At 47.0% G+C, this 25,947-nt stretch overlaps 1 protein-coding gene across 2 annotated transcripts in view; it reads right to left on the reverse strand.

Annotated features, from left to right (window-relative positions):
- Tmem163 (transmembrane protein 163) overlaps nt 1–18,997 on the reverse strand; it is a 184,650-nt gene extending 165,653 nt beyond the window's left edge. Inside the window, exons 1-2 of one of the 2 annotated variants that reach the window (XM_052200709.1) lie at nt 18,347–18,973; nt 7,707–7,826 (exon numbers count right to left, since the gene is read on the reverse strand). In XM_052200709.1, the coding sequence (XP_052056669.1) occupies nt 7,707–7,826; nt 18,347–18,545 (319 nt within the window). In that variant the 5' untranslated portion in view covers nt 18,546–18,973. Of the gene's footprint in view, nt 1–7,706; nt 7,827–18,346 lie in introns of both variants that reach the window. The other variant, XM_052200710.1, reaches the window with a different exon arrangement.
- Nucleotides 18,998–25,947: the final 6,950 nt, after the last annotated feature.

The following is a 25,947-nucleotide window of genomic DNA, read 5'->3' on the forward strand; positions in this document are numbered from 1 at the left end:
CCTAACAGCAGTGGAGGCCACTCTCCCTCTGTGGAAGTCTAGAGCCTTCAGTCAGGGAGGAGGAAGGACAGAGTTGGAGGGGGTTGGGGAAGAGGGTCAGGCTCCTGAAACTGCCCTCATACCCAGTCAACAAGGCCTGAGGTGCCCCTTAGCTTCTGAGCCCTGAGCTAGCCACCACTCCTTTGTCTGGAATTCACACTATCAATCCTGTGTCCACAGTGGCCTCAGCAGGGAGATGTCACATTTACTGCAGCCAATACCTCCAGGTGAACTACTTAGGGACCAGATATAGACTAGAGAGACCGAGCTCATAGCACTGAGGAGTGTAGGCTATCACAGAAGCAACACTGAGGTGATCCAAGTGCTGTGTGAAGAAGTATCTTATCTTCAGCGTCTATGGGGGAGGGGCACTTAAATCTCTCTGGGTGCCTGGGAGGGCTTCCTAGGAGAGGTGCTTTTTTTTTTTAATTTCTATTTTAAGGGTTAAATAAAATCCGACATTAAGTGAGAATTTGTCAAGAAGACAGGTGTTACAGTACACACCTGTCACCCAGTACTCAGAAGGCTGAGGTAAGTGGAAGAGGATTTTGAGGCCAGCTTGAGCTACCTAGTAAGAGTCTGTATAAAGCAAAATAGAGATGAGGAGATGACTCAGTCGGAAAGGTGCCTGCTGGACAATCAGGATAAACAATCCAGGTTTGGAACTCTAGCATCCGTGTTTACATAAAAAGCATGTGTACATCATCTTAGATCCGGGCAGTAGAGACAAGTGGATCACTCGAACACGCTGACCAGTCAGCCTAACCAAAGAGTGAGATCCAGGTTTAGAAAAAAACTATCTCAACAAGCACATCACATCACACACATACACACACACACACACACACCACTCACACCACACACACATACATACGCACATCACATACACGCACACACCACACGCACACCACACACACCACACACATCATACACATACACCACACACACACACACCACACACACTCACACCACACACACTCATACCACATACATTCACCACACACACACACCACACCACATACATATTCACACCACTCACTCATACACACACACCACACACATACCACACACACACTCACATACCACACACACCCCACATACACATTCATACCACACACACACCACTCACTCATATACATACCACACACACACCACACACACACTCACATACCACATACACACACGCACACACAGACACACACACACACACAAATAAACCAAATAGAACAAATAAGGTATAGTATAATTAAAACAAAATGCCTAGAAGCCAGGAAGCGGGGCATCTGAGGGAGAGCCACACCAGTCCATGGGTCTGAGGCAGACAGCAGCTGTACTGGGGACCACCAAAGCATCTGCTCTCTGAAATCCCCCATAGCTGGGGGATGGGGAAAGAAAGACCAGTTCAACAGGAACCAAGAGAGAGGCGGTGACATGACCACAAGGCTGGGAAGGAAGAGCCCAGAGGCGGGAAGTCTTGGGGCAAAGTTCCCAAAGCCAGTTTCTGCTTGGGTCTTACTTCTGGTTCCACCTCCCTGAAGCAGCCTCTGTAGTTATCACTCACAGAACACATTGACAGGGAAAAGTTATCCCACCAGCACCCCAGGATGTGGCTGGCTCAAGACTTCCTGCCCACAACCCCCTGAACTGCCTCATGGCCCAGGTCAGCCACAGCTAATTCTCCCCCTGAAGTAGCTCGCACTGCTTAGAAGACCAGCAGGGAGAAGACAGCACATGGACCGGAAGTAGCGAGCAGAGGACATGTGAAGGCGCCATGCCTGGGCGGGAACAGGAAGAGAAGACCGGTGGGAAGATGGAGCTAGTGCCGCTAGGCTCATGAATGGTTATCAGGTACGCACACTTGTCTCTTCAAAAAAAAAAAAAGAAAGAAAGAAAGAAGAAAGAAAGAAAGAAAGAAAGAAAGAAAGAAAGAAAGAAAGAAAGAAAGAAAGAAAGAAAGAAAGAAAGAAAGAAAGAAAGAAAGAAAGAAAGAAAGAATGGAAGACCAGCGGATCCAGCAAAGGACTTCAGTTGAAGAAGCTCTTATGCACACAGGCACAAATACCGGGACTTCACAAACCACATAGCCTGAGAGAAAGGGGAGCCAAAAGGAAAAACTCAGCACATAGGGAGATCTCTGCTAGCAGTCGGTATAGTCAGAGCCTGGGCCTCAGTCGCCTTAACAAGAAGGCTCAGCTACTCATCCTCAAAAGGCCAATTCAACAAACAAATAATAGCGAAAAGCAGAAAGGAAGGAATTGTTCAACACAGCCACATTGGGAAAAGGAGCAAAGACATCCACTGACTCCCCCAAGACCTTCTTCAGAGTACTGACATGAGACTTAGGTTTAAAGAGAAAGCAAGACAGTCTGGGTATAGGTATGGTCCCGCCCCCTCAATGGCCCATCATGCTCTGGGCTCCAGTCACTCCTGCAACATGGTCTGACAAGTTAGAATGGAGTAAAATCTTTTTCTAGGAAACAAGTCCTTCCTCTGGCTGGTCCCAGACTCCTGCTCTTTCCTTCTCTAGCAGGAGATTCCTGGAGAAGTCCCAATTTCTTGGAGAACGAGATTTCAATAAGTGAATAACCAGAGAGCTTTGGATCGTCTTTCTTCGTACAGTTATACTCCATTTTTAGGTGGGGAGGCCACGCAACCGCGGAGGGCTCTCTGAGAAGGAATCTGTCCTGTGATTCTAAGCTAGACCAAAGAGCGTGGCCCCGGTCCTGCTGAAGGTCAAAGGGTCCAGGTTGGACCTTTAAAACCATTCTAAGCAGCCTGGCAGTGGTGGTCCATGCCTTCAGTCCCAGCAGAGGCAGGCAGATCTCTCTTGAGTTCAAGGCCAGCCTGCTCTAGGACTAGTTCCAGGACAGCCAGGGCTACAAAGGGAAACCCAGGGAGGGGCACTCATTTCTATAACATTAGCTGATGTCATACTCTCAATCCTTCCTGCCTCAGCCTCATGATGGAAGAAATGCAGATAGATAGATAGAGATAGAGATAGAGATAGAGATAGAGATAGAGATAGAGATAGAGATAGAGATAGGGATAGAGATAGATAGAGAGATTATACATATACATATACATATACATATACATATACATATACATATACATATACAAAACATGCCCAGTAAGTTGTCTTGGTCCTTTTCTATATGATCATGTATTCACTGAGGTAAGAGGCCAGACATTTTAGGAAGTTCCAAGGCTTTTCTACTAACACAAACAAACCATACGATATTATTCTATCTATCTCACTTCTGTTACCCTTAATGTAGAAAGAAAAAAAAGGATATGGGCTTCAAGATGGCTCAGTAGGCAAAGGGCCTTGCAACCAAGCCAGAGCAGCTCAGTTCAGTTCTTTGAACACATGGGCAGAAAGAGAGACCGGACAGCTGAACCATGTCCTCCAACTTCCACACATGTACCATGACACACACGTGCACAAAAAATTATAAATAAATGGAAAAGCTTTTGTTGAGGATACATATAGATTATATTATTATGCTTAAAGGCCAAGAATTTAAAATCAAATAAATTAAAATCTCTAATATACAGGCCTGGAGAGATGGCTCTGTGGTTAAGAGCACTGGCTGCTCTTCCAGAAGACCCAGGTTTAATTCTTAGCACTCACATGGCAGCTCACAACTATCTGTAACTCGAGCTCCAAGAAATCCAATGCCTTTGTCTGCTCTTGGGCTGATGCCCCAAGGCCCGTGGTCATGATGCACAGACATATATGGCGGCACATTTTAAAAATGCCCCCGCATATAAAAGAGAATTTAGTCCTATCAGAGATTTGATTTCCTAGTTCTGAAGTCTGCTGATGCACTCAATTTTTTTGTGTGCCTGTATATGTGATTGCACATGTGTGTGTAGAGGCACATATGTGCATGTGCATCGAGAACAAACCATTGCAGAAAAAGTCCTCAGGCACCATTCATCTTGAGTGTTTTCCTTGGTCTCTTTTTAAGATGGGCCTCACTATGTAGCGTTGGCTGCCAGAGCCTGCTATGTAAAGCAGGCTGGCCTCAAACTCTCAGAGATCCACTTTCCTCTGCCTCCCAAATGCTCCAGTTAATGGAGGCGCCACCACAGTAGCCCCATCTTGTTTTCTGAGACAAGGTCTTTCACGAGCCTTGAGCTCGCCAAGTGGGCTAAGCTGGCCAGCCAAGGAACCCCAGGAGGAGTCTGCACATCTCCACCTCCCTAGCACCGAGATCACAAGTGTGCACCACCACACAATCGTGTTTGTTGTTTTTTAACATAGATCAGACTCCGATTCCCATTCCCTTTGCACCTCACTGCCTGGGCTATCTCCTTAGTCCCTGTACTAAAATTTTAAATGAGCCTTGTCTGGGATCTTGGTTTGGAGTGCCTTGAGTTTATGGAGCTTTGTTATTTAGTTTGAGGTTGTTGTGTTGTGTTTTGTTTTGCTTTCATGGAGCTATGTATCTGTGATGGTTGGTGTTGTCAAGTTGACAGGATCTAGATCCACCTTGAGGACCAGTCTCTGGACTTGCCTGTGGGAGATTATCTTGATTGTGTTAACTGCAGTGGGAAGGCCTGCCCACTATAGGTGTCATCATTCCCTAAGTAGGGATGCTACACTGAATAATAACCTACAGGCAGGGAGCTGATGCTGGAACCTTGGTATGTCTTTGATTTTTGCCTGTGGATGCCATGAGACCAGCTACCTTACGCTCTGGCCCTTTCTCCCTTAAGTTGCTTTAGTCAGAGGATTTGATCACATCAGCAAGAAGAAACTAAGGCACTAGCTCAGAAAAAAAAAAGGATTGTTTCCTTAACTGTTTGTAACATATCTTCATTTCCCACAGAGCAAGCAGGTATCTAGTCCCTAAAACTTAACTTGTGCTCAAGTCTCAAAATCAGAGTCATCCATTTTCTCCAACCATTTTAACACAGACATCAATGCTGTCAAAACCCCGAGTTTTGAGGCTGAACTTTTATTCTCTCTCTGACCTCATTATTACAACAGACCTGTTTTCATATCCGTTCATAAGAAGATTGATATTTTCCATGCCGCCCATTATACACTGAATCTATTTTAAAACCAATCTAGGACTCTCTCTCTCTCTCTCTCTCTCTCTCTCTCTCTCTCTCTCTCTGAATTATTCCAAGATACATTACCATATTTTTATATTGATGCCTCAGCACGTCCAAATCATTATCTCACCAAGTATTATCAAAACCACTGCATGGGGGAGGTGGCTCCGTCAATAGAGTACTTACTGTGCAGACACGAGAGCGTCAGTTTGAATCCCCGGCACCTGCATAAAAAACTAAGTGTCGCTCTGAGTACCTGTAACCCCAGTACAGTGTAGGGTTTGTGATAGGAATTACATAAGGGTTTGCTGGCCACCAGTCCAGCTCCGGGTTCAGCAAGATACCCTGTCTCAAGGGGAAAAGGTGGTGAGTGATAGGGCGGACAGCCTCTCTGACCTCTGCAGCGTGCGTAGGCATGTATACACACACACACACACACACACTGAGGCTACTCTAGCTTAAATGGGGCAAAATATGATTTGTCTACTCTGTTTTGGAGTTTAACTAAATTAGAAGCAGTTAGAAGCAACTCACAAATGAAACAAACAAACAAAAAATCCAGATAGAACAACACACGGGTCATGACAAACAATACAATATCATCCACAAGTTCTAGGCAAGAAGTGAGAGCCTGGGGAGATGGCCAGGGACTGAGCACACTGACTGCTTTCGCCAAGGAGCTGAGTTCCAGTCCCAGTATTTATGCCTTGCAACTGCTTGTAACTCCAGGAGCGCCACGCCCTCCGCAGGCTTCCTGAGACGTACAGATTCCCAATGGAGAGCCACATGCATGCACATATATAATCAATAAAGGTAAATCTTTTAAAGGGAAGATAAAGGGCTTAAGTTCAACAGTTCTGTGATAAAGGTGCAAGGTGGGGTCAGGTGGTTTTCAAAAGAAAAAGAACAAGAAGCCCTTCCACAAAGCCACGCCCTGGCCTTACGCGGGAGGGTTTCCATGGAAAGAAATGAAATGTGTTTAGCGTAGTCCACCTGATTGGGTATTACAAATGAAGCTGAATTGTCTTCGTATTCTTTTCCCTAGGACAGGGCTTAAGCACATCGAACGTGTCACCATTACTCCAAAGGAAAGACCCTTTCACAGCCCTCCATGCTCAGCCCTTACTCAAACACCAGAGAAAGGCGCCCCAATAGTTTCAACTCGAGGGGGGTGGAGGGTGGGGGGAGGGGGGTGGGGGGTTGAGGGGGCACAAGGGAGCAGGGACATTATCTGGTGTGTAAATCACCCCCTCCATCCCTTTCCTCACATATGTAAATTACCATGTCTGATCTCCAGTCCCCCTACCAGCCACAACAACCAAATTACCCTCAAGGGACATCCACCGCCTTGTTATTTTGGTCTCAGTATTAAAAGGGGGGAGGTGAGGGGAGAGAGAGGCTATTATATTTTCAAAAGTCGGAATTCTTCCTGATTAGATTTCTGGATCACTGATAAGTGTTTATTCCCTAACATATATTATTTCTGCATTCTGAATATTTGATGTTTTTTTTTAAAAGAGTCAAGCTACTACTGTACAGTGTTTCTAATATAAATTGTCTCTAATAATCTATGCTGAGTTTTGAAGAGAGCATTTGGTCAAATTCGATCCCTGCCCCCTTGGGATCCAGCCCAACTTCCAGCAGCAGAAGAGAATTTTAAACAACTCACACACAGCTGAGTCCCTAATGACCATGGTCCATTTTCCCCCTCTACCCCGAGGCACCTCGTAGGATGCTTAGCGCTTAGAACACAGAGTTTTCTTTTTATCACAAAATTAATAAAAATTCAATTAAAAAATACATTCCCCTTTTCCCCACCATTGAGGGGGTTGGAAAAAGTGAAATAAAATAAAAAATAGAATAAAATAAAAAGTGCAGTCCTTCCCGAAGCTGAGCTGTAGCTTCCTGCTTAGGATTGTGTGTGTAGGTCACTGTGGCAATAAGAATAAATAGCACATGCATGTTTCATAAGCTGTGAGTGTCGAACCCACCACAGGAATTCCAGAACCCCACACAGGATCGTCTACAGACAGAAATTACTCCATTTTCATAGCATCTCAGAATCGTTAAGATATTATTTTATTTTTGCATGCTAAATCCCCAAAAGAAGGCCCTTCCATTTTTTCTTTCATTAACACCGTACATGTGATTTTGTTCCTGACCTTGCACAGCACACAGTCGAGAGGGAGAGGCAAGAGCTTGCTGCAATATTGAACTCATCTAGTTGCATTAGGCTCAAAATCCGCATCGCGGGCATGTGTATTCGTCACGTCAGCCCGAGCTGACGGCGTCTGCCAAGAGACTATTTTCACTATTCGGCTGGTGCCAGCCGGAATCCACTTCCACAAACCCGCATACTGATGAGAACTGAAGCTCTCCGTTGTTTCTCTGCACTTCTCTCTCAGGCCTCGTCCCTTTGCAGAGGAGTGAAGCCACTTTACTAATTCATGAGTACCCTGACTAGCCAACCATCTAGAAAAAAAAATTTTTTTTTTACTCATCAATAACAGTCAACTAAAAGCAAAGCACATTCCCACAGGGGTTAGAGGGAAAGGCAGGCAACGGGCGAGTATTGATTGGCAAGATTCCCTGATACTCACTGAAGGCGGCCACTGCCAGGGCCAGGGTGACAATAATGGACAGCCAGGATACCCACAATGCCTTCTTCCTGTAGTTCTGGGCTTCGTGAGGTTTCAGCCGGGTGCTGCTTTCTAGTAAACCTGATAGAAACAGGGAGGAGAGAGAAAGACATTTTTATAAGACAGAACACATACCCCAGAGCCACAGCATCTCATCCAAAGACTGCAAACCCCACAGCCTGTGAGCCTAGATGTGTTTTCTCTGGCCCATGATGTGCTTTCACAATCAGAAGACTGCACATTAAAAACAAAACAACCTTATCAAACATTCTGGCATCCCTTAGAAACCTGCAGGCCCTGATAGTATCAAGTAGGTGCTTCACCAGGCAGCAGCAGCTCTCTGAGTTAGAGGGGCTCCACAGACCTTACTTCTGAGGTCATCATGCTATTTTTTTTGTCACTTGGGTCAGTAGACGTTCCTCATCCCAACAAAGCCTTTCCATTAGGAAAGAACTGTAGTAACTGACTGGGCATTGGGCTCCTCGGCTCTGAGCACAGATCTACTAGTACAGTCCCAACAGCAGTGGCATATTTATACAAACTAAAGATTCATAGACCACACAAGTGCCCACACTGGACCCGTTGGCAACCAGCAGCCGCAGGCCCAGGTCATACGGCATGTTTTCTCCTTCCTCTGTATAAAGCACACATTAAGCAAATAACTGATTAGCTAATTAATTAATTCAGATTTTTTAAACTCTCTCGGGGGGTCTAAGGAGGTAACGTGAGGACCTGAGTTTGATTCTCTCTATGAAATAGTCAGGCATGGTAATACATGCTTATAATCCCAGCACTTGGAAACAGAGACAAGCAGATGCCTGGAGCTTACTAGCCAGCCGGTACACCCTACGTGGTGAGTTCCAAGCCGATCAGACAGTCTATCTCAAGGTATATAGCATTCCTGAGGAAAGACTTCTGAAACACAGCCATGTATGGACATGCATGCACGTGCACACATACACACACACACACACACACAAACACAAACTATCAGAATATGCACACAAACTAATCAGAATATAAAAGTACATTAAAACTGCCAAACCCAGAGCTAGCTCTATAGGAAGGCTGCAAGTACAATGGTTTTATTTATCTCCTGCGCTTTGCCCGTGAGGAACCCTTTTCAAGGGCATGAATCTGTAACAACTCCCCAGCAATGCCCCGCTTAAACGTCTTCAGATTGATCTTGATTTGTACTTCTTTTTTCCTTTTAAGAATAAAATTGTAAGGGTTGACAATGGCTTAGTGCTTAAGAGCACGTATTGCTCTTGCACTCAAACTCAAGTTTGACATCCAGCACCCATAAATAAATAATAAATAAATAAATAAATAACAGTAATAAAAGTATTTTAAAAGAATAAAATTGTAAGCAGGCAGTAGTGGTGCATGCCTTTTAATTCCAGCACCTGGGAAGCAGAGGCAGGCAGATTCCTGAGTTCCAGGCCAGCCTGGTCTACAGAGTGAGTTCCTAGACAGCCACAACTACACAGAGAAACCCTGTCTTGGAAAAACCAAAAGGAGGAAGAGGAGGAAGAAGAGGAGGAGGAAGAGGAGGAGGAGATTGTATGCGCCGTTTCTTGGTTGTCAGAGAGCCAAATTTACAGTCATGTATCTTATATAAGTAAAAGCCAATTTGCCAACTCTGGCTACATAATGTATCTCTCAGAGATTGGACAGCTTCATCACAGTAGCTATAGACAATGGCGAATAGGGAGGTAAAACTTACCATTTGCAAAATGTCACAGTATGTGATGTATCACATATGAGCACCATTCATTCATCTGACTGACCACCACTGTAGGAACAAAAGGGACCGGAACACACACTCATCCTCCGTGATTAGGATCATGACTGACACACCTACAGGACAGGTTAAAGGGATGGGGGGGGAGGGGGGATGTAGCAAATGTATTAAAACGAAGATCTATGTGATGGGTTCAAGATGTAGCTCAATCTGTAGAGGGCTTGCCTAGCCTGCATGACACCCTGAGTTCAGTCCATAGCACTGTATAAACCAGACACAGTGATGAATGCCAAAATGCCAGCCCTTGGGAAATGGAGATAGGAGGATCATGATCTCAAGGTCATCTCCAGATACATGGGGAGTTTGAATGCAGCCTGGGATGCATGAGACTCTGTCCCAAAAATTAGTAAGGACAACAATTAGGACCTGAGGAAAAGATGAAAGGAGGGAAGGCGAGGTAAAGGGAATGAAGGGAGGAGGGAGAAAAAAAACAAGGGGGAAAGAGTGGAGGGAGATGAGGGGTGAAGCGAGAGAGAGAGAGAGAGAGAGAGAGAGAGAGAGAGAGAGAGAGAGAGAGAGAGAGATCATTGGTCCTATATAACATGGAAGGTTTCAGAAATAAAGACCCAAAAGCCAAGGGGATCTATTTTTATGCTCAGATTCAATGAAAAATGCATATCCCTGTAGAGATGGGATTAAATAAGAAATGAGTGAAGCACAGAAACTCAACAAGACCTGTCTGCTCCAAGCCTCGGGTTCTCTGATGTGCTGGGTGAGGGGTCAAGACTCCTAAAATGAGGCCTTTTAATTGAGTCACTATTAGGCAAGGGCAGTTAGAGTTTCTCTGTGACCAGTTCTTACACTTGAGGGCGGGCTGTGTAGAAAACAATAATTCTTAGGCTTATAGCTATCTTTGAGGGAAGAGGGTTGAAGGTTCTTTCCAACTTTGTTTTAACACCAGTGTGTGTGTGTGTGTGTGTGTGTGTTGTACAAGCTGGAGTGTGTGTATACATATGCTGGAGTGGTGTGTGTGTGTATGTGTGTGTGTGTGTACATGCTGGTGTGTGTGCAGATGCACGTGCACACGCATGTGCATGGGTGTGGTGGCCAGGGTTTAACCTCAAGTGTCATTCCATCTGCCACTTATTTTGGAACAGCGTCTCTCACTTGACCCAGAGCCCACCCATTCTGCTTAGGCTGCTGACAGTGGGTCCCAGGGGTATGCCCGTCTCCACCTCAACAGCACTGGGGTTACAAGCACATGCCACCACTCCCAGCATCTTTAATTGAGTTCTGGGGCTACAACTCAGGACCGCAGGCTTAGAAGCTTTTTAACAATTGCACTATCTCCCAGCCTTATGGTCAGCCTTGGGGCGAAATGGGGACAGGTAGAAGAAGGACAAGGGAAGCCTTTGCTTCTAAGTCCTTCTGGAAACCTTCCTCTCAGAGTGCCTAGCACGCTAAAGCAACATGCTTTGGGGAATCATTTTTCAACCCAGTGGCACTGCTCAAAACTGAATCCTGTTTAAAATATATATACACATATATACATGTATGTATATATGTGTATATACAAATATATATATATATATATATATATATATATATATATATATATATATATATATATATATATATATATATATATATATATGAGCATGGTTGCATGTGCCTTTAATCTTAGCACTCAGGAGGCAGACGCAGGCAAATCTTTGAGTTCAAGGCCAGCCTGGTCTATATAGTGTGTTCTGTGACAATCAAGGCTACAAAATCAAGAGACCCTGTCTCAACCCCCCACCCAAAAACTTTTAACAAAGACTCAGCTGAACTAACTCTGTCCAGTCATCCTTGAACAGGCCTCAAACAAAGCAAGCTGGACTTTGGAGAAGGTGGTTTGTGAGCAGACAGCCCAGTAGACGTGGAAGCGAGTAAAACCAGGAAGGAGACCTTATATAGGGCCAGAGGTAAGCAAGAACACAAGCAGGAGTTATCAGCCCCTTCTTCACCATTGCACTGGGAAACTCGCCTCAATCTTCCTTCATGAATTCAGAAATGGGAGCTACAGTTGTAGTTTAGTGCAGTCTGACTCCACTGCAGAAGTGGAGGCAGATGATCAGAAATTCAAGATCATCCTCAGCTATGAGTTTGAGGACAGCCTAGGCTATGTGAGACATAATCTCTAATAGTGAATAAATAATTGCATTTGGATGGGAAGACAGGCCTCTTGTCCTGACAGATTCTGCTGTATGTCCTGGTGCCTTTGAATGGACATCACCTTTCTCTGCTTTTTCCTGGGCTCTAGGAAAAAAAATCTCATTTTACCTCTAACTGCAATGACTCTTTTGACCAAGGGAAGCTATCACCTAAAATGAACATGTCCCATACACCCCTAAAAATTCCCTTCCCTTTCCCCAAATGTGTTTTCTTTAAAAAAAAAAAATCTTTCTAATTAGAGAGATGGTTCAGTGGGTAAGGTGCTCTTTGTGAAAAATTCTGAGGACCTGGGTTCAGATCCCAGGAACCCACATAAAAGACAGACATGGACGCATACCTGTAACTCTAGTGGAGGAAGCAGAGGATTATGGGACTTGTTGGCTAGTCAGTCTAGCTGAAAAGGCAGTCCCCGGTTCAGTGAGAGATCCTGTCTTGAGAGATAAGGTGGAGTGAGATTTCATCTCCTAGAAATGTCGGAGAAGCTACACGCCCATGAAGTCCCATCAACACGGCTACCTGGACAAGACCTGAGCAAGGATGCCAACAACAGACATGGTGCCACAGAAGAAGGACGTCACATGGAGTCTCAACCCTGGACCAAGAGCTGCAGGCAGCCATGGAGCATTGAGCGCAGGAGAAGCAGTCTTCCCCAGGGAGGAGTCTCCCAACTGCTTACCAAGTGATCGGCCCCGGTATCCTAAGTACGACTGACACTGCACGGACTGAGTATTGCTTACACATACTGACCTTAAAGAAATAAAGCCTGTGAATTTGAGAGAGAGCAAGAAGGATTGTTCATGGGAGAGGTTGGAGGGAGGAAAGGGACAGGGGGAAAAACATGTAATTATATTCTAATTTGAAAAATTAAAAATAAAAGACTCCAAAACTGGTGTTTAAGAGGGGAAAGGTGAAATAAAAGTATGGTAGAGAGTAATCAACAAAGACATTGAGCATTACCTTCTGACCTCACCCATGTATTCCCTCTTTCTCTCTCTCTCTCTCTCTCTCTCTCTCTCTCTCTCTCTCTCTCTCTCTATCTCTCCTCTGTCTCTCACACACACACACACACATACACACACAGACTTACACGGACACACACATACATCATAAACACACACATCATACAAACACAGACACACAGACACACACAGACACACACACATCATACACACACAGACACACACAGACACACACACACACAGATACACACACAGAGACATGCACAGACACACATACATCATACACACACACACAGACATGCAGACACACATCATACAGACACAGACACGCACATACACATACACACATAGACACGCACATACACATACACACACAGACACACACATCATAATACACACACACACATCATACACGCACACAGACACACACACACACATCATACACACACAGACACACATATGGACACACACACAAACACATGTGCAGTTTCTCTTTCATCCTGGCCCATTGGTTTCAGGAGAAGTGAAACTACACCATTTAAGCACCAGCTCAACTCAGTGATTCACTTGCCAGGCAGTCTGAGAGCACCATTTCAAGAGGTTTGTCCACAGGGGCACAATCCCTTTAAGAAGTCAGCTGACTTTTCCACGGAAGCCGCCATCACTGTGTACACCCTTGCCTATTCTGCTGGGCAGCGTTTCTTTCTCCCTCCAGAGCTGGCTGTTTTCAACAGCACACCTGGTCCTGACCACACCTCGGGGTGCTTCCCCTGGCCTCCCCACCAGAACCAACACTCCCCATTGGGAGATTCAGGTGGCTGTCATAGGGGGCTGGGACGCCTGCTGCAGTGGCTTCTGGGTTTTCTGAGCCAGTAAGCCTGGAAGTCCTTCCCCAGATCTGACTTTCCTCGTGACTCCCCTGGGAGATTGTAAAATTGGGGAGGGGGGAAAGACATAAAGTCATTGTAATGGAAACACTGTCCAAAAGAAGGAGGCCTTTTCTCTCTCCAAGCAACTGGGCTAGCTCATCATTTCCTTTTTAAAGATGCAGCTGAGGGCTCCGACCACTGTGGAAATCAGTCTGGAGGTTCCTTAGAAAATTGGAAACAGTACTACCTGAGGACCCAGCTATACCACTCCTGGGCATGAACCCGAAAGATGCTCCAATGTATAACAAGGACACATGCTCCACTATGTTCATAGCAGCCTTATATATCATAGCCAGAAGTTAAAAAGAACCCAGATGTCCTTCAACAGAGGAATGGATACAGAAACTGTCGTCATTTACACAATGGAGTACTACTCAGCTATTAAAAATGATGAATTCACGAAATTCTCAGGCAAATGGATGGAACTAGAAAATATCCTGAATGAGGTAACCCAATCACAAAAGAACACATGTGGTATGAGCTCACTGATAAGTGGATATTAGCTCAAAAGCTCCAAATACCGAAGATACAACTCACAGACCACATGAAACTGAAGAAGAAAGAAGACCAAAGTGTGGGTGCCTCAGTCCTTCTTAGAAAGGGGAGCAAAATACTCACGGGAGCAAATATGGAGAGCAAAGTGTAAAGCAGAGACTGAAGGAAAGGTCGTCCAGAGACTGTCCCACTTGGGGATTCATCCCAGATCCAGTCTCCAAACCCTGACACTATTGTGGATGCTAAGAAAGGTTTGCTGACAGGAGCCTGGTATAGCTATTGAGGGGCCCTGCCAGAGCCTGACAAATAGAGTCAGATGCTCGCAGCCAACCATTGCACAGGGGCTGGGGTCCACAATGGAAGAGTTAAAGGACTGAAGGAGCTGAAGGGGTTTGCAACCCCATAGGAAGAACAATAATATCGGCCAACCAGACTCCCCAGAGCTCCCAGGGACTAAGCCACCAACCAAGGAGTACACATGGCTCTGGCTGCACATGTAGCAGAGGACAGCCTTGTCAGACATCAATGGGAGGAGAGGTCCTTGGTCCCATGAAGGTTTGATAGATGCCCCAGTGTAGGGGAATCGAGGGCAGGGAGGTGGGGGTGGGGTGGGTGGAGGAACACCCTCATAGAAGTAGGGGGAGCTGGGATAGGAGAGGGGCTTTCCGGGAAAGGGGGAAATGGGGTATGGGGCTAACATTTGAAATGTAAATAAATTAAAATTTTAAAAAAAGATGCAGCTGAGAGACTCAGAGGGTAAAGAACTTGCTGCGCAGGTGTGAGAACCTGAATTCAAGCCTGAGAACCTGCATAAAAACCCCAGGAGTGTGGTGTCTGCTTGGGTCCCTGGAAGCTCACTGGCCAGCTAGCGGAATGAAGCAATTCTGGATCAGTGAGAGACTCTGTTCCCAAAATAAGGTGACATCACTTGAGGACTGACACTTGAAGCTGTCTCTGGCCTCTACACGTGTGTGTCGCACACACATACAAATAACATATACATGCATAGACACATGCAGGGCTGATGCCGAAGACGGGCACTCTCTACTCCCTCAAGGGAAGTGGAGTGTGAAGTCGCACAAAAGGCTCAGCTCGGAAGCGGCTGATCTCCACAGGCTCTTCTGCAGCCATGCCAGGTGCCTGCACACTCACAAGCCACGGGAACATGGGGGAAGGGCTAGGGTCCAGAAACTGGCATCAAACAGGCGGGAGTCAGGCAGACCAGCCCCACAGGAACTAAGACAGGGCTCAGGTCCATGGGCAGGGTGGCAGCACCCCGCCCACAGCCGGCTCCCACAGTGGAATTTTAACCTAACTTAAATCACATAACGTGGATCTGACAACACCAAGGGAGATAGTAGCATGTTATCATAGGCAGGGGCAGATATATGTGAACATGCTAGCTCCTTAATAGTCTGAACTACTTCTCACTGATTTCTCCTGGCCAGGAATTTGATGTGTAACCCAGGCTAGCCATGGACTCATAGTGATCCTTCTTCAGCTTCTGTTTCCCAAGCGCTGGTGTTCCAGGCCTGAGTCACCACACCAGGCCACTCAGCTTTAATTCTCTGCAGAAGGTTTTTGTTGTTATTGTTATTGTTGTTGTTGCTGCTGCTGCTGCTGCTGCTGTGGTTGTGGTTTGGTTTGGTTTCGTTTGTCTTTAAGATGGACGGCTAGAGGAAAGAGCTAAATAAAGCCATAACTCTGTAAGGTGGGGCTACACCCTAAGGTTTGGGACAAAATCATAGAGAAATAGATATTAAAGAAGGGAAGAAGAAAGCCCAAAGAGTAATTGGGCTCCCCAGTGTGTGTGTGTGTGTGTGTGTGTGTGTGTGTGTGTGTGTGTGTCTGTGTGTGTGTGGCTCCCCTGTAAGTGTGTGTGTGTCAGTGTCTGTGTGTATATGTGTCTATGTGTATGTGTGTGTGTGTGTGTGTGTCTGTGTGTATCTGTGTGCGACTTATTTCCTGAAGGTCTTAAACCACAGGCTCAATCGGCTGTTACAGTAATGATGGGACATTTTGAGCTGGCTGGAATTCTGAGAAATAGTCCATTTCACTTCTAAGAAGAAAATGTCTCCAAAATTTCAAACCACTAGGTTATAAAGCAGCTCTCCCATTGGTAATCAGAAGTTGTCTGCCACAGGGTTCTACCACCTCAGAAGGAAGTCAACACACACACACACACACACACACACACAATAGTATGGAAGGTAGATGTGTAGCCAGAGTGCCCATCCCCCACACACCCTGTAGTGACTGGGCCCAGCAGAAAGCCACTGCATCCAAGGAGAGATGGAGACCAAGGAGTTTTCCTCTTCCCCAGTTCCTCTTTCTGGTGGGTAAGATGTCACAACTCATGAACCATTCCCAAGAGATAGCAAAAAATGGATACAGGAAAGATAAGGTGGCATAAACATATGAAATATTACAGCCAATCTCCCAGGCAGCTCTCTGTGTCTTCATTTCTCATTAACTCTTTCTTTGTAGCCAGAAATGAGTGGAACAAAAGGAATGTCACAGCGACGTTCAGCGACCTCAAAATGGCATGGGACCCTGGGTTCTGTGGAAGATGCAATTCATTCTGACAGAGAGGTTGTGTGTAATCTGCAGGCTTCCACACAGCAGTGGTTTATGAACAGTGAAGGCTTTCAGGAGACAATATAATAGAAAATGAAGTTCATTTGACCACTGACAGAAAACCTAAAGAATGTACTCAGAAGAGGTTTTTGTTTTGTTTTTGTTTTCATTTAACACTGAAGCATAGCCTCTAGATATTACTAAATATCAATTCATCCTAGCATGGGTTTCTTGTCTGTCCTTGTGAAGGGGTGGGGAGAGACTTATCGGCGCGTACACATAACCCGCAATGCTACAAAATTAAGCCCAACCCGAGTATCCGAGTATCCCGTCTTTCTTCAATGCGAAACGTATAAATCTTAAATCTTGAGAGGCAAAGGTAATTCTCACACCCCAAAATTCAAGTGAGAGGGCTTTCTGGCTTTCTGATGATGCTGTCCACTCTCCTGTCTCTAAGGCTATCGAGTTCTGTGGGAACAGGGAAAGGACCTGCAACCCGGGTGCAGAACCCGTTCCAAGCTGGAGCGGCTCCAGTCCCCCCCGCCCCCCCCCCCCCCGCACAGCATCTCTGCTGTTTCTCCGGGAAATCTGTTTCCATGTCATTCTGTTTCACACGCTACAATTCAGAATCTCTAAGGAAGAGATCCTGTATCCTAACGCGGAACTGGAATATAAAGATGTTCAGGAGGTTCTAAGAATAGGACAGAAACCTGCAGAGCTAAAATAATATAAGCACTGTATAGTCGACAGATGAAAGCTTCCAAGAAAAACGAGAAAAAAAATGAATAGAGGTGGTGTACAAAGCCGGCTGCCTGGAGAAAGGCCAGGCTGCAGAGACCCCGAATCCGCCAGCATCGGTTTCAGGGGAACCGTTGATAATTCTCGAGGGGGGTCCAATTAGGAAGCAGCAAGAAAGAGGAAAGGTGTAGACGCGGTCGGGTCCGCAAAGAATTCAAGCTGAAGGCCACTAGAGCAGGATGGGGAGGAGAGCCAGGTGGGACGTGGACGTATAAGGGAGCCCTAGCGTTCGATGCAGCTTCTCTAAGGAGACAGTAGCTGCGGGTGGGAGATGGCGATGCCTTCCAGGCGATGCTCGCGGGTCCAAGGCCAGCGTCCAAGGAAGGACTCAGAGCCGGACCCATGCTGTCCAGGAAGTTTGGGTAGCATCTGTGCGGATCAGGTTGGTGGCCAGACCCCAAACATCCTAACCTCTCTGCCAGCACCTTCACACTATGGGGCGGTGACCGCTGTGACCCAGGATCCAGAGAGCTTCGGGCCCGCACAAGTCCAGAGGCTAAGGGGACCCTAGCTGTCACACTAGCGGGATGTTCTGCCATTAAGCCAGGGGTGGTGGAAAAACTTTCCCCGGGTGATTGGCGGGGCTCGCGCAGCGGGATGCATTGGAACCCACACCTCCCAGCACGGAGAGGAATCCCTCGGTCCCCTATAAGACACCAAGAACCCGGTCTGAAAACTTTTCCCACCGGCACCAGAGAAGGCTGGCCTAGACCCCCGTAAAGATCGGGAAAATGAAAGGGGCTCTGCGGAGGCGCCGCTGCCCGACCCTCATGGATCCCGAAAGCTGGAGCAGTCGCTTCCGCTCTTTGCACCAAGCTCCGCATACAGGGGACAGGTGGCTTCAGAGGGGCGGAGAGGAAAGAGCGCGGGCGGTGGCGAGCTCACCTCGGTCCTCCAACCCGTCGCTGAACTGGCCGCTCTCGCTGATCCGCGGCTGCCGTTCCTCGTCCGGCTGCACAGAGGAGCTCATCGGAGCCGGGCTGGGGGCCGGGGCGGCGGTCGAGGGCGCGTGGCCCCGCGGTGGCGGTCGCGGGACTCCGGGGCCAGGGGGGCTGCGGCGCTCGCTGCCCGGGGCCGGCTCCATGGCTCCGGGACTGCAGATCCCCCGAGGCGAAGCCAACCGCGATGGAGACTCGAGTCCCAAGTGCCAGGGACCGAGGGCGCGGAGAGAGAGCTTCACCCCGACCGCGGTGAGCGGCAGGTCCGCCGCTAGCTCAGCGAGTGGCGGAGGCTGGGGCCGCGCTGTCGCCGCTGCGCTCCGCCCCCGGGGGCAGGTGTGGGCGGCAGGGACCCGCCCCGAGGCGCTGAGCCGGGGCACCGGGATCCATGCACCCAGGCCAGTGGAGAGGGAGGGCCCCGAACGGTCCAGAAGCGTGGAAGCCGAGGGAACTGTTAGGGGGCGTGGGGACCAGCCTGCGGCTAGCGCAGGGCTGGGTGAGGGCGTGACGGAGGAAGCGCCCCTCACTCACGTCGCGGATTGATCCCCAGGAGGGACCCCTCCACCCTAATTACTCTGCAGTCCTAGGAGCCTCTGGTCGCGCGTGGACAGGAGAGAGGGCATCGCAGCTCATCCTGTCTTTTTCTTTCCCGGAGCCACACAGGCTACAAGGATTGCACCTTATCCCCCGCCTGGCCAAGCGGATACCAGGATTCACCTGTCCCCAAGCCTTTGGATCTCCTGCCCTTAAATGACTTTAACTCTCATCTCAGTTTCTCTCCTGCACCAACTTAGATTGAGGTATTGCTGAAACCGTGGCCTCTTCCCCCCTCTCTCCCCCACCCCCCAGCATTGCGACTATCCCTGGGCCTTTCCCATCCATCTGTCACCAGCCCATTTCCCTAAGCACCCAGGATCGGTCCCCTTAGAAGACTCCTCTGCTGCGGGTGCTCACCCCTGGACTTCACCTCTGACCCTAACAACTTCCCACACTTGGGCGGCGAGACTGCTCTCCCCAGCGAAGCTGCGACCTGGGGCTGGGGAAGACCCACAGGCGAACCGGCCGCCTAACGGGTTTGGTGGCATTTACCTCCGCGCTCTAGAGAGTCTAGATTTTATCCATAGGTTGGTACCAGTCTCTAAATTTAATCTGAGTATTCTAACATGCCAATTCTTTCACTTAAAGGAATCCACCCTGTTTTCTCTCGAGAGTAACCGGTTTCCTTTCTGGTTTCCGCTTTGCCAGGGAACATAAAAGTCAGGGTAGGATTTAAATGTCTCTGCGGGGTTCCGGGGATGAGAAAGGAGTCACATTTTGTTGGGATCAGATCTGAGCTATCTCGGTCTTCTGCTTTTTTTTTTAAACAATAATTTTATCTATAAATTGAAAGCATCGAACTAGGTCATTTCAACATCCCCATTTTTTTTCTAAAGAAAATGAAAATTTCAACAGCTCCTTCTTTTCTCTAAAGAAAATGAACCACCATGTTCACTGGGCTTAAGACACACACACACGCGCGCACACACACACACACACATACTTGCAGTTTCTACCACTGATCCTGATGCTGTTCTTGATAACAATGCTTCCCATGTACAGAGCCCTCTGGGTTTGGGGGATTGTTTCTTTCTTTCTTTTCTTTTCTTTTCTTTTTCTTTTTTTTTTTTTTCTTTTTCTTTTCTTTCTTTCTTTCTTTCTTTCTTTTTTTTTTTTTGTTGTTGTTCCAGGTTATCCCATTGGATGCCCTCTCAACGGTTCTCGAAGAATCACCCCAAGAACAAAAATATCCAGGCCTTGAGCACTGTAGAGGTCGACGTCACAGGCTGCGGCAGAGTTGGCTGAAACGTTAACACCAGGAGCGTTTAGACTTCATACCTCCCCCCCTTATTTTCTGCTCTTTTGAAAATCATATTTTCTATTTTCCGTTGTGGTCCTGGGGACAGGAGCAGAGAAACTTAGCAGGGGTGTTAGCACAGAGCTACATCCCCACCTCTAATCTGTTTGTTTGTTTGTGCCTTTGTTTGGTTGGTTGGTATTTTAACAAGCCTCTCTCCTTTGCTGTCTGACTTCAATTGTGCTCGAGGTCTGATTAGAAGTCTTGAAACATGCCCCTCTCCGGGAGCATCTTCCCTCTCTGCCAGTACCGCACCCACAATGCACACACGCGGTGTACAGCACGCTCTCTAAAAGAAAAGAATCATTGTTCCGATTCCCCAGTTGATTTTACATCTAGAACATCCGCACGTGTAAAGGTGCAGGTGAGCCCACGAGGGCTCGTCACGCTCCCTCCCTCGGAGTCTGTACCCGAGCAAAGTCAGTTCTTTGCAGGGAAGGGAAGGGAAGGGGTTCAGAAGCAGAAGCTGTTGCAAGCCTCTCTTGTCTTTTATGCTCCAGCTCTCCCCAGAACAAGCCCCTGCCTATTCACAGGAGATTATATTAGCTGCATCCTTGAAGGGAGACCATGTACCGGGCACCTTGCTAAATGTTTCATAGACATTCCTCCCGTTTCAGCAACCGCACAGTTCGCAGCACTTCCACCCCCTAGAGGACATTATGGAGAAGTGCAGGTGCTTTCTTTGAGGCCACCCCAGTTTGGTATGGGGATAGATCACAGAAGCCCATAGAATCTTCGAGTCGGTGAAAATGCGCTTCCGATCACATTAGAATTTTAACTGTGCTTACATGTGAACATGGTATATGCTGGCATCTTTGAATTGACACAAATTTTTCTGGGAATACAACTAGTATGTAAGTCTAGAGAAAGATGGAACTTTTCTGCTTTTGGGAAACCAGGACACTGAAGGCGGCTCCATTTACTGCCTGAGTCAGCGGTCAGAGTATCTGTGCCCACCATATGTATAACTGCCACGTGCTACGGAATTCCATATGTGCTTATGAATATATTTATTGAGCTCTTATTTCAACACACTAAACACTAAGAAAAAATAACGCCAATAATATTCTAGAGTCTAATCATCCTCCCTCTCTTAATTCACAAGTAGATAACAGACATCTGAGTACCGCTGGCTTCTGGAACAGTCCTGAGTGGTCATTTATCTTGGCAAATGCACATTAATTATGTATGGTGCTACTTTTATTCCTCTGCTATCATATAGATCATTATATTGATTTTAAAATTAGAGACATGTATCAGCCACAGATTCATCTAATAGTCACAGGAGTGAGCAGTCCTAAAGAATTGTTGAGAGGCAGGGAGGGAGAAGGGGAGCCTGGTACAATGGTTCTTAACCTGTGGTCTCGACCCCTTTGGAGACTTGAACTCCTTCACAGGGGTCACCGAAGACCATCAGAAAACACATATTTACATTACAATTCATAAGGGGATCAACATTACAGTTATGCAGTAACAATGGAAATAATTTTATGGTCGGAGGCAGGGCACCACAACATGGAACTTATTAAACGGTCGGTCGCAGCATTGAGGAGGTTGAAGGCCACTGTGCTAGAGGTACAGCTCTTGCCGAGGACCAGAGTTCAGTTCTCAGCGCCCCCCCCCCCCTCACGAGAGGCAGCTCACAACCTCCTGAACCTCAGCTCCAGGGTACCCAGCACCCTCTTCTGGCCCCCCCGAGCACACTTGGACTCTTGTGTACGTACCCATACATGAGCACACACACAGATACACATAATTAAAAATAATAAAGAAAATAGTTTTAAAGGGATTTTTTTTAAGGGAGAAAAAAATCATCCCAGCAAGAAGCTTCTAAGAAGGTGTGGCATGAATGAACCATGAAAGAAGAAGCATTAAGGAAAATAAAGAAAGATAAAGCTGGAATATAGAGACATTCATTATAGAGTTTCTGTTTTATGCAAACTAAACCTTTAAAAAAAATAATGTCTTCTTTATTTTAGTTCAGACAGGATATCATGTAGCCAAGGCTGGCCTGGAATTCTCTGTGCAGCCGAGGATAACTTTGACCTTCCATTTCTGCCTCTACCTTTAAAGTACTGGTATTGCAGACATATGCCACAATGCCCGGCTTAGGGCGTACTGAAGATGGAACCTGGGACTTCCCGCCCGGAGTCTTTTGCATGCAGGACAAGCATTCTACCAACCAAGCCAGCTAACCGCCCAAACTATCTTTTTAGTTCTTGTATGAACACAAGCAACACTGGAGAAGCAAGTGCCCTGGAGAGCAAGTATTCCAGGGCTGGGTGGGGCAGGGAGCTGGCTGTGCAGGCCTGGAGTGTCTCTGCTGGTGCTAAAGGGACCTGGGCAGCATCCCCAGGGAGGGCCCCCCCCACCCCGGCCGGTCTCCTGTAGCATGGCAGGCATATGAACACGGAGAGTGCTGCATTTATAAACTTTCTCATAAAACACAAACGGAAAAAATACAAACTAGGTCATGACTACAGAACACTTAGATATGACATGTTTATGAGAACCGTTACTTATTTTTAGAGGTTTTTGTATCAAAACAGCCAGCTGTCGGCCCTCTATACCGCTGTGTTCTGTACTGGTGTATTCAGTTCATCACAGGTCACAGTACATATTTTTTTAAGTTATACTTCTACTGAAACTGCCTCTCTCTTTCTCGCACTCTCTCGAGTGTGCTCTCTCTCTCAATCTCGCTCTCTTTGTGTGTGTGTGTGTGTGTGTGTGTGTGTGTGTGTAAGCCAGAGGACAATCTCCTACCCTTCACTGGCCTCACCAAGTAGGCTAGACTGGATCCACGCGTCTTTCTCTGTGGGTCCCTCTGGACAGCTCTTAAAATACTGGCCCTAGGGATTGAATTCAGGCTCCTGTGTCTACAGAGGGAGCAGACTGAGCTCTCTGCCCCAGCCCAGCGAATTTTTTTCTCCTCATTATTCTTAAACAATGCAGTGGAAGCACCATTTGTGTAACACTAACTTTATTATAGATATGGTGGCTAGTCCTCAACTTAACACAACCTCAGATCACCTGGAAAGAGTCTCAGTGAAACCCTGTCTAGATCAGTGGTTCTCAACTAGATCATTGTGGGTCACAACCCCTTTGGGGGGTCACAGGTCAGTTACCTTGTATAGTACAATTATAATTATAATATTTACATTACTATTCATCACAATAGCCAAAGTACAGCTATGAAGTAGCAACAAAATAATTTTGTGGTGGGGGGGAGGGGTCTCCACAACATGAGGAACTGTATTAAAAGGTGGCAGCATTGGGAAGGTGAAGAACCACGGGTGTGAATCACATTGGCCTGTGGGCGTGTCTGTAAGGGATTGCTGTATTAACTGATGTGGGATGGCTCAGCTCCTGGTGAGTGGCATCATTCTCACCCTCTCATCATCACTGGAACCCTCGGCTGCATAAGAGTGAAGAAAGAGCTGAGCAGTGGGAATACCAGGACTCATCCTCCTTCGCTTCTACTGTGGCTGCGACTAGCGACTAGCGGACTAGCTGGTTCAAACTCCTGCTGTCTTGACTTCCCCACAACAATGGACTAGGACCTGGAATGGTAAGCTGAAGGAGAGTCTTCCTCCCCTAAGTTGCTTTGGTCAGGCTGTTTTGTCAGAGCCAAAGGAAGTGAAACTAAGACAGTGAGTAGCCCGGGGATATATAAAGCCTTCAGGAGGAGGCTCGGAGTTGTATTACTCATTGTAAGAAATACATTATTTTATAAAAGGGGTTTTGATGTGTGTATAAGAGTCCTGGAACCAGTACTCCCTCCACACACACACCACAGGGCAACTGTGGCAACCTCATAGGAAAAACAGTATCACCAGTACTCCCTCCACAACACACACCACAGGGCAACTGTGGCAACCTCATAGGAAAAACAGTATCAACCAACCAGACACCCCCCCCCTCGGAGATCCCAGGGACTAAGCCATCAATCAAGGAATCCACATGGCTCTAGATGCATATGTAGCAGAGGATTGCCTGGTCAGGCATCAAAGGGAGGAGAGGTCCTTTGTCCTATGAAGGCTCAATAGATGCCCCAGAGTAGGGGAATTGAGGGCAGAGAGGTGGGAATGGGTTGGGTGGAGGAACACCCTCATAGAAGCAGGGGGGAGGGAGGATAGAAAAATGTTTGCCAAAAGCAAACATTTTTTTTTAAATGTCATCTCTGTTTTCAAGGGATGTACAATCTAACTACTGTGTTACATGTCTATGTTGCCAGACTTTGGTATACACCTTTCTGAGTAGCTTCAGTTATGCTACACCCAGCCTAGAACAGCCACCTTGCCCTGGTTGGCCAATGTTTTAGCTATTTCCCTCATCAATTTGATTAAATGCTTAACAGAAGGACTCAGGGGAGAAGAGATTTATTTCAGCTACTAGTTCAAAGGAAACAGTTCACCATGATAAAGAAGGCATAAGGCCAAAAGGGCCCAGTTGGAGGTAGCAGAGCTTATGACGTGCTTGTTCATGTTCTGGTGGTAGACAACAGGCAGATAGCCTAGCTAGAAGCAGAAGCAGGTATCACCCTGGAAGTCGGCCACCCTGGAATATCTACCAGCTAAGCCTCGTATCGCAAAGGTCCCATAATCTCTCAAAACTTTACCACAAGCTAGGGACCAAGCATTTAAATTCATGAGTCTGTGCAGGACATTACCTAGCCAAACCATAACAACTGGGGGCATTTGTTTTCCAGAGCTGAGGACCAAACCAAGGGCCTTGCGCTTGCTAGGCAAGCGCTCTACCACTGAGCTAAATCCCCAACCCCATCTGGGGACATTCTTGATTTGGGCATTTCAAGTCCCATGTCCTGGAAATTCCTCAACACCAAGGAAATGAGGACAGTAAATCACCCAATCAAAGTTCTTCATATCTTATGTATACATAGCTCAGTTGGTGGAGTGCTTGACTGGTGTACATGAGAATTGGGGTTCAGTCCCCAGCACTGCACAGGCAGAGAGGGGTGACACACGCCTACAGCGCCAGCCCTCAGAAGGGAGAAGCAGAAAGATCCTGAGCTCAAGGGTACCATTTTGGGTGCCATCCCAGGCTGCATGAGAGCTTGTCTCAACATCAACTGAACAAAAGTAGTGACACCCCAGCCACCTCTGTACTCTTGATAAATCAGTAGGGATCAGACCCTGACATCTGATGATGAGACCCAGGCAAGTGAAACCTTTGGTAAAGGTTTCAATGCACAGCCAAGCATGAGAAGGCGTTGGGTGGGGTCAGGGTTCCCAACTGTGGGCTTAGAGCATCATCTGGTGCTCTTGGTAAATACACATTCAGTTGAGGTAGCTGCCACTGAGGCCCAGATCTTTGCAATTCTAAGAGATTCTTTGTTGTTCATGAGTAAGCCACACTGCATGATAAGGGCTTTGAACATCATCACCATCATCATCATCAAGATAAGGTCTCTCAGTTAACCCACAGGGATCAGAGTCTCCACAACACCCCCTTCTACCCCTAGTGCTAGAGATATACATACACGACACCATACCTGACTTTTTGTTTGTTAATTTGGTTTGGTTTTTGAGACAGGGTTTCTCTATGTGGCCTTGGCTGTCCTGGGATTCACTCTGTAGACCAGGCTGGCCTTGAACTCACAGAGGTCCACCTGCTCCCACCTCCTGAGTACTGGG

The sequence above is a fragment of the Apodemus sylvaticus genome, chromosome 12, assembly GCF_947179515.1.
Source record: "Apodemus sylvaticus chromosome 12, mApoSyl1.1, whole genome shotgun sequence".
Taxonomy (NCBI): domain Eukaryota; kingdom Metazoa; phylum Chordata; class Mammalia; order Rodentia; family Muridae; genus Apodemus; species Apodemus sylvaticus.